The 9,433-nt window shown below is 41.9% G+C and overlaps 1 protein-coding gene across 2 annotated transcripts in view; it reads right to left on the bottom strand.

Moving 5' to 3' along the window:
* Positions 1-9,433, bottom strand: part of fbxl16 (F-box and leucine-rich repeat protein 16) — a 140,808-nt gene that overhangs the window by 7,528 nt on the left and 123,847 nt on the right. For both annotated transcript variants that reach the window (XM_048609528.1, XM_048609527.1), the window contains exon 4: positions 614-698. In XM_048609528.1, the coding sequence (XP_048465485.1) occupies positions 614-698 (85 nt within the window). The remainder of the gene's footprint in view (positions 1-613; positions 699-9,433) is intronic.

Here is a 9,433-nt window from a genome sequence, read left to right as displayed (position 1 = left end):
ATCTCTGATTTCTCTCCATAGATGCTGCCAGACCTGCTGAGCTTTTCCAGCAACTTCTGTTTTTGCTTCTGATTTCCAGCAGTTCTTTCAGTTTTTAGACTGACTTCACTCTTTCTATATTACTTTGTTTTGTAGCTGTAGGGGAGTGATGATGTATAGTTTTGCCCCTGGACTGGCAATCCAGAAATCCAGGCTGATATTCTGAGGACATGGGTTCAAACCCCATCATGGCAGATGGTGAAACTGGAATTCAATAACTTAAACAAAACTGGAAAAAAATCGAAAAGGTCACCAAGTAACAAGTCCTGCTTACACCAAGAGATGTGGCTGAATCGATTGATTCGAAATATCTGTGATCACTGTGAATTGTTGCAAAAACCCATCTGGTTCACTAACGGACCTTAGGGAATTAAACCTGCCATCTTTACTTGGACTGGTCTACATGTGACTCCAGACCTACAGCAATGTGGTTGACTCTTAATTGCCCTCTGGGTAATTAATAAAGGCTGGCCTAGCCAGTGACACCCACATCCCGTGCATGAGTTTTAAAAATATTAACGCACAGAAATTACTTGAATTTTTTTTATTTTTACTTGAATATTGCAATACATACCTGACAACACCATCTCAAGTATAGACTGCGCAGGGAAGACATTGTAGAGAGATAGCCAAGTCCAGTGTCAGTAATCCGCACGCATCTACAACATCAATGACATGTGGAACAATTAGGAGGAGTGAGGGGAATAAACATTGCAGTAGCATTCAACTGAAATTAACAGCCAGCTCCACAAACTGTGACTGGCAACTTGTCACTGTCAACTGCGATCATTACTCAAGTGGACTTGAGCGGTTTTCAATATTCGGTACTACCAACACTGTGTACTGTAGAACTCAATCTGGTTCTGCTCAGGAGAAAGCGTAAGACTTTTAAATTAATCAAATGATAATTAAGACCAATCAGTAAGCCCTGTTGAGTGTTTTACTCTGCTAACGTGTCACTGCAATAAAACAACTAAAAAGTGGTCAGAACAATTAAGTGGCTCTTAGATGTTAACATTTGGGACATTATTGAACAGAACTGCTCTGTGTGACTCCCGCCACTGGAGTATACATGCACAATTTCAGTAAAATCGAGTAGTCTGTCATCTAGAATCCGATGCAATATTATTTTGCACTCTGACAAGGGCAGAACACGTTTCCTACGATGCTCAGTAGGAAGCTGCTGCGATAGATCTTGCAATGGCCAGTTAATCTAGTTTTTCTGCAGGGTCACAATCTCAACCATCCAAGGAAGTGGAGAGAATGCTAGTTCACTGCTGATTTTGAGGAGTCAGGAGGTGAGTTACTCTCTGCAGGACTCCCAACCTCTAACCTTGTATCCTGGAATTTGATCTACAGGGGCAATGATCTAGACATGTGCCAGGGAATGAGTTAGAAAGAATTCAAGGCAGGGGTTCTAGCATCATTGAGCAAGAAGGCAGATTTCACCCCTTCTCAATAACTTGAAGTAGTGTTTAGTCATCAGTAGTATCAGCACTAAGTCATTTGTTTAAACCAACATGATTGGTGACTCCTAATGCACGAGATTAACAGGTATTTCAGTTTCCGTATTTTATCAATTTTTTCCTCCTTCGGCAATGAAGATGTTGCTCTTCTGATTTTGTCTGTAAAGTTTCCAATTATAACCTTTCCAGGGGAGAGGACAAGATCTCACATACAAGCAGGTATATACAACCAAGCAGAAGGCTGCAGATGTGGGAGATGTCAAACTGAAGTGCTCAGCAGATGGGCTTGCTCCAACAAAAAGTTCCATATTGAGTAAATGAAGCGATAATAAGTGTATATTTAATTGTACAATTACATTTCATACAGAAAATGTAATGCTGTATGGAGGGGGCACTCTATGAAATTTTTATACATGAGTGTTCTAGAGCAAATATGAGTGAGAAACCCTCGTTATACAAAAGAGCAAATTGGTAGAAGGGATGACAAAGATTAAGAACCTCGGCAGGGCAATCTCATTATTGTTAAAATATACTTATGAGTGTTTCTTTGAAAAATATTTTTTTCTCAGGTTCAGAAAGTACTTATTCTTTGAAGTTACTATAGATTCGCTCTAAACTCATGATGGAACACATTAATGCAGAATTGGAGGGGACATTACTGTTTTATGTCAAGGGTGCCACTAATGGCTCAATTTCCTTTAGCCACCTATGCTAACTACTTCCGAAGCCTTACACTTAGCCCAAAACTCCAGCTAATTTGGTTACATTTAAGTCATTACTTTCATCAAATGTTCCTCCAATTTCAAAGGGCAGGATTATGTGAAACTCCCAGGATTGGGAAACGAGGCAAGTGGGTGGCACTTAATTGGGTAGGAGGCAAAACGTCAGCTGCCTCGCATAAAAACTGGATAAAAGTTACTGGCAGATTGGTTTAGGGGTTGGGGGGGGGGGGGGGTCGGGATGAGATGGAATCACAGCAGGAATCTCATTTTAATACATTAGCGCATCGTGCACACTCACCAAACACAACTTTGCCTCGTTAAATTGTACCTTGGGATTTAAGTATGCAGCAAATGGGAAACATGACTGAGGACTCACAACTGGTCAAAGGTGGTGTATAGTATTTAAGGTCTTGCTGGTGGTTTTGGAATGAAGAAACTTAGAAACATAGAAGATAGGAGCAGGAGGCCATTCAGCCCTTTGAGCCTGCTCCACCATTCATCATGATCGTGGCTGATTGTCCAACTCAACAGCCTAATCCTGCTTTCTCCCCATAACCTTTGATCCCATTCACCTCAAGTGCTATATCTAGCCGCCTCTTGAATACATTCAATGTTTTGGCATCAAATACTTCCTGTGGTAGCGAATTCCACAGGCTCACCACTCTTTGGGTGAAGAAATGTCTCTTCATCTCCATCTTCAATGGTCAGAATCCTCAGACTGTGACCCCTGGTTCTGAACACTGAGCCCTATTCTGCTTCTACTATTTGCTGTACTTTGTTGAAGCAAGGGGAGGAGACTCTGATGTACTGAAGCCACGTGGTGGTTGTGAAAGGTGAACAGGGAGGACTGACTGAGGGGTGGAGTGGTGTTGGTACCTGGCAGCCCTACAAAGGCTCATGCAGAATAGGGCAGGAAGCTGGATCACCCAAGGGAAGGTCATTGTCAGAGGATGGCAGTTCCATGCACGACAATGTAGATATCAATGGTGAAGAACTGAGAAGTGAAGATAACCGAGGGCAGGTCAAGGAGGATTGGTGGAGATTCGAGAATGGCAAATGGTAAGCTGAGAGTAACAGTTGGGCAGTTCCAGTTTGCCTCAGGACTAATCAATGGTGATGGGAGGGGGAGCTCTGATTGATAGATGGTCAAGCGTGACCGGGAAGGGGTAATGGTGAGTGGATTGAGAGACACCAAAGGTAGGACAATTGAGAGACACCTCAGACAAAGCTGTGACACCTCCCCACCTTCCCCTTTCATTCAGATTCAAGCCATAATGAGGTCCATGCAAGTTCTCTTCATCTACTCATGAAATGACAAGAGATGACAAACTTTTCACAGAGACTGAGGCTTTTGGGTGGCAGGGAGTGAATGCCTACCTGGGTGCCACTTGTGATGTGGATAAGTGATTATCAATTATGGAGGAAGGAATGAATTATTTAAACCATAGAAATGACATAGCGGCATTAACGATACCAGGATCTTCAGAAATGCTTCGACTCTGTGAGGGAACAGGGGAACCAATGGCTCCCAGCTCAATCTCTGCCACGCGCTTGGTGGGGAGCATCTGATTGAGTAACCACCATGCGATTACACATGTCTAGTGTCTACACCTTCCAAGTGGCAGTGCCCCCCACCCACCCCCCAATTCAGGTCCCACCATCAGAACTCTTTGGCATGAGAAAAAGATTCCACCCAAAGTCTGCACTTAGCGTTATCTCATTTGTTATTGCCTCTAGTTGGCCAATTGACAAATTACAGGCTACAGGATGGCCGTGAGGTGGAGTTGGGCAAGTCTCAAGATTCTTTGGAAAGGAATTGATTCACAAAGTGCTGCTTTCAGTGATTCCCAGGCAGCGTCACAGACTGTGCAGGTAGAAACACCGCCACATGAACAATGCTATTCCCCTTTATACTGCAGTATAACATTTTATTGACTTTGGCACCTGGCGTGCAATAATGTCACTCCTTTTTTTCCCACAAAAAAACCATTAGACATATTGTTTTGTGATTGATAATTCTGATGATCTAATTCCTCAGCACAATTGCTGCTTTTAACAGTACCCTTACAAAACATAATGTTATATAAGTTCCTCTGATAAAGCAAGTCCAGCTTTAATGCCAAAAGCAATAATTTCCTAAGTCTCTTTCTTTTAGCCAAATGGGCAGGTGTGTGAAAAGAACAACTACATTCAGAGTTACAGGGATAAATCACGCAGGGGCCTGGGCCAATCAGTCCATTCAACAAAGTTTTGTCTAAGATCAAATGACAAAAGAGACTGCTGCTGAGCCTTCAATTAATCAGAGGAAGAAGGGACAAAATGGCTAATTTTCTCAGTTGAAGTGTGGTTGTGGGCTCATTTCAAGGTCAAATACTGATAATTATAGCAGCAGAAACATCAGTAGCCTGGAAATAAATCTGCTCCAAGCAGAACCTGAAAGAAATTGAGCTGACTAATGTGCCAAAAATGCTGCTTATACGCTTCCTCCAACTTTCCACAGACTCCACTCAGGACAAATCAGTCCAGAAATCTACATTAGTTTCAATAATTTATATTCCTGCCATTCAATTTTCACAAGCGCAGTCAATCCACTTTTAGCAAAGATAAAGCTACCGTACTTCTTAGATTTCTCAAACATGCCTTCTGATATAACACACCACATATTTACAGTAATACTGCTGTACTATACCCTACACTAACACATCAATCTGTAGTATACCACAACATCTAATAAAAAAACAAACCATTATAAAACTCACTTACACAATTGACCCTACATGGAATTATTATCATTTCATTGTTTTTTGTTCGTTATGTTGTCCATGATGTTTCATTTAATGTGCTACGATTTTATCAAATGGCATGAACTGTAGCTAATATCATTTGAAGTGTTTTCCCTTCGAAAGGATGAATATATACAGAGAATATCAATAATGAAGGAAGGAGTGAGCTCTTTGAATCACAGAAAGACGTGTACGATGATATCCTGCCATTAATGATACCTATATATTCACAAACACTTTACAGCCAATGAAAATTCTTGAAGTGTGATTCCTGTTATAATTTTAGAAAACTTGAGAAATCTTATTTTTATTCTCTCATGGGAGATATGCGTCGCTATCTGGGTCAGCAATCATTTCCCATTTCCTAGATGTCTTTGAGAAGTTGGTGATTAGCTGCCTTCTTGAGCCACTGCAGACCATGTGCTGTAGGTAGTCTTTGCAGCAAAGACCTTCAAGCAGCAATGAGATAAAAGACCAGATCATCTAACTTCGTAATTTTAGCGGAGGAATAAATATTGACCAGGACGCTGGATAAATTCCATGTCCTTCTTTAAATAATCCTTGATTAGCCATTTGCCAGGACCCATACTGAAAGCTCCTAAGATTTGGCATTTGTCTCTATCATTACCTTGATGTTTAGGAGAGATGGAAGAAGGGATATAAAACATAAATGCTGATCAGAGACCTGCAAAACATGAAGGGGAACCTTCCAAACTATCCAGGTGTTGGCATTAATAAAACCCTTTATCTCTGGAATCAATCTAATGAACCTCCCCTGAACTGCCTCCAATGCAACTACATCTCTCCTCAAGTAAGGGGAGCAAAAACTACATGCAATACAGGCGTGGTCTCACTAATGCCTTATACAGTTGCAGCAACACTTCCCACTTTATACTCTGGGATAACAAGGTGTAGAGCTGGATGAACACAGCAGGCCAAGCAGCATCAGAGGAGCAGGAAAGCTGACGTTTCGGGCCTAGACCCTTCTTCAGAAAATTTACACTTTATACTCTATTCCTTTAGCAATAAATGACAAAATTCCATTTGCCTTCCTAATCACCTTCTGTATTTGCATACTAGCTCTCTGCAATTTGTGCATGAGGACATCTGGATCCCAGAACCTTCCGAATCAATGGGAGAACCACTTGAATATAACGTTATTGATCCAGAATCTGTTTATTCCAAATGAGTGGTAGAACCATGCTGCACAATGAATATGACAAAGATAATTCAAATTATCCATTATTGGCAAAGGGATTCAATAAAATTGATCAGATAGTAACCAAGGACTGTATGTTGTGGCCTCTGAACTAGCATGTGTAAGGGGTAGACCAGCAAGTAAAAGCTACAAACAGATCAGCTTTGACCTTATCAAATGGCAAAGCAGGCTTGAGCTGCTGACTCCTGTTCCGAGCTCGTATGTTCAGCCGTATGCATATTCACGTATTTCTTTTGAAAACACCGCTGATGTACTCACATCTGGTAACACACATCATCATTATACCACTCTCATAAGTGTGACAAGACCGAGTAGATCATTTGGTCCATTTTACTTCACCCATCCAAACGCAGTCTCCAGTCAGCATTGATTTTCTGCATTGAGCTGTTTCATTCAATACATTTGTGGCATTTGCGTTCATTAACCTGTATGAACTGCTTCCTGATATCAGTTCTAAAGCTGGCCCTTTTACAAGTTTGTCTCCATGTCCTCTGGTCCTACTCACAAGCTATAATTAGAAGTCACAGTCCACATATAACTTTTAACGTCTAGGATATCTCTATAAGGGCATCGCTCATGCTCTTCCTCATCAGACTTAACAGTCTGAGTTTCCCTGACCTTTCCTCACATCATAGGCACTGGATCCCATACACCAGCCATGTGTCTCTTTGCAATGCCTCCAATTGATTGCAATCTCCTTTGTGCCTTGAAGACCTGAACTGGATGTACTCCTGGTGGTGCTATAGGACAAAAGCAATTTGATGGTGATTTTCTTGAATTGAGCTGCATTGGGCAGATGGTTCCACTTTCTACTGAATTTGATAATGGTCTGTTGTTTGCTGGTTTGAGTCATTAATGTTACATCTGTTATGACCTTGATATCTTTCTATTTGATTTTTACATATTTCAACCATTCATGGGTAGAAATTTATGTTCATTGTGTCATGTTTTATGAAGAGAATAGGAACAAATGGAACAATTTCTATAGCTATGTTTCCCAAGGACACCTGAAGTATAATATACCCAAATGCAGTTGGCCCCCAATAAATCCGGCCATTTTAAAGCTCTGACCCAGGCTGCTTGCTGGTTTGGATGAGTGGAATCTTCCCAGTCCCTGAACGACGTGGGCTATGGCGAGAAATTTGGGAAACTCGGGTGAGATGTTGAGACTGAAACATTGCATTTACCAACCAAATCCAAGACATTGAGATAAGATTCTAGGGAGTGACGAGAGGCCTACTGATGAGGATATCACTCTATATCACCGTCATTATTACCTGATCTCACCTCATTGATATGAAGCTCCCATTTTTCCCAAACTAGATACTGAGAATTCCCACCCATGACAGTCTGAGCAGGTACGTGCGACTACAACTCACTGCTTGCTCCTCCAGACCTCCATCCTGGACACCAGGTACTAATGTCCCAGGGCACGGTCCATGGGCAGCGACTACACACAGCCCATGTTCAAAGACATTGGCATCCAATATGTGCCAGCCTGTCCACACCGGCAAGGTGTATCTCTATAGCAGCTCTCTCTCTGGAATACTGCTGCAAGGACCCAGTGCTTACTGGACACTCAGCCTACATCCCAGTACTCACTGCTCTTTCAGAGCTCATTCACTCTGAGCCAGCTAAATGCTTATAGCATCCTTGTCTCACCTTCCCTTGCCCTGCCTTTTTGTTCTTTGGCTCCTCAGTTATACCTTATAGAACAGTACAGCACAGGAAAAGGCTCTTCGGCCCAACATATCCTGCTAACCATGATGCCGCTCGAAACTAATCCCAAATACCGGTTTGTATCCCTCTATTCCCTTAAAGGATCACAGCACAGCTGTCTTGTATTGATGTTTATTGCAGACACAAAACCAAGCAACTTGTCATGGTTACAGACTCATACAGTACAGAAGAGGCCTTTCAGCCCTTCAAGTGCCGTGCTGGCCTATTTACACTAGTCCCACTTTCTAGCACCTGGCCCATGGCCTTAAGTGTTATGACATTTCAAGTACATATCCATGTATTTTTTTTAAAAATTGTAAGGTTTCCCACGTCTACTACCCTCCCAAGCAGTGCATTCCAGACTCCCACCACCTTCTGGTGGAAAAAGAAGTTTCCTCAAATTCCATCTAAACGTCCTGCCGTTCAATTTAAAATTATGCCTCCTCGTTATTGACCCTTTGACTAATTGTCAGGAAACATCAGTTAAAGGGATGGACAGCTTGCTGTATGGCACTGTGCTATGTCATTGTTGTACCTGTAACATATACCAGCAGTGTATACTCCAACACACTGCACTTGCTGCAAGCCAATAGCCTTTTCTCAAAGTCTGAGAGGTATAGTTCTCAAATCAAGTCCGGAGAGACACCTTCAGTCAGAATGACCAGGCACAGTAAGCCAAAGGCAGCCTCCAGAGGTTTGAGGATGGCAAGTTACAACTTTTTAGGATTGAATTGTATTTTTATATGTGGTACGGACGGGTGGATACATAGCTTTAGTTCCATTTTTGAATTTGAGCGCTGTAAAATTATAAATGTATTTTTAATGAGTGTTTATAGCCTTCGAGTAGAGTTGAGGGTTAACAGTTCAACAGTTCAAGTGCTAAACCAGCAAGAAAACTGGCCAGAGAACTGCTGCAAGCTGAGTGTTTGAGAAACCCATATGTTTACTCTGAAGGCGGTTAGAAGTCAGGAAGAGAAAAGCTCCAGAGACCGGCTGCAACATAGGAACAGGAGTAGGCCATTCATCGTCTTGAGCCTGTTCCTGTCATTCAGTGAGAACATGATTGATCTGTGGCCTAACACCATATATCTGCCTTTGGTCCATTTCCCTGAATAGAGTCATAGAGTCATACAGCATGGAAACAGACCCTTGGGTCCAACCAGTCCATGCCGAACATAACCCCAAACTAAACTAGTCCCACCTGCCAGTGCTTGGCACGTATGCCTCCAAACCTTTCTCAGTCATGAAATATTACTGAAATGTCTTTTAAATGTTGTAACTGTACCTGCATCCCCCACTTTCTCTGGTAGTTCTTTCTACACACGAACTACTCTGTGCGTATAAAAGTTACCCCTCATGTCCTTTTTAAATCTTTCTCCTGTCACTTTAAAAATATGCACCTTAGTTTTGAAATCCCCCATCCTAGGGAAAAGACCCATGTCATTCAGCTTATCTATGTCCCTCATGATTTAAAAAACCTCAATA

The sequence above is a fragment of the Rhincodon typus genome, chromosome 21 (assembly GCF_021869965.1).
Source record: "Rhincodon typus isolate 14 chromosome 21, sRhiTyp1.1, whole genome shotgun sequence".
Taxonomy (NCBI): Eukaryota; Metazoa; Chordata; class Chondrichthyes; order Orectolobiformes; family Rhincodontidae; genus Rhincodon; species Rhincodon typus.
This window is presented reverse-complemented; position numbering and strand designations above follow the sequence as displayed.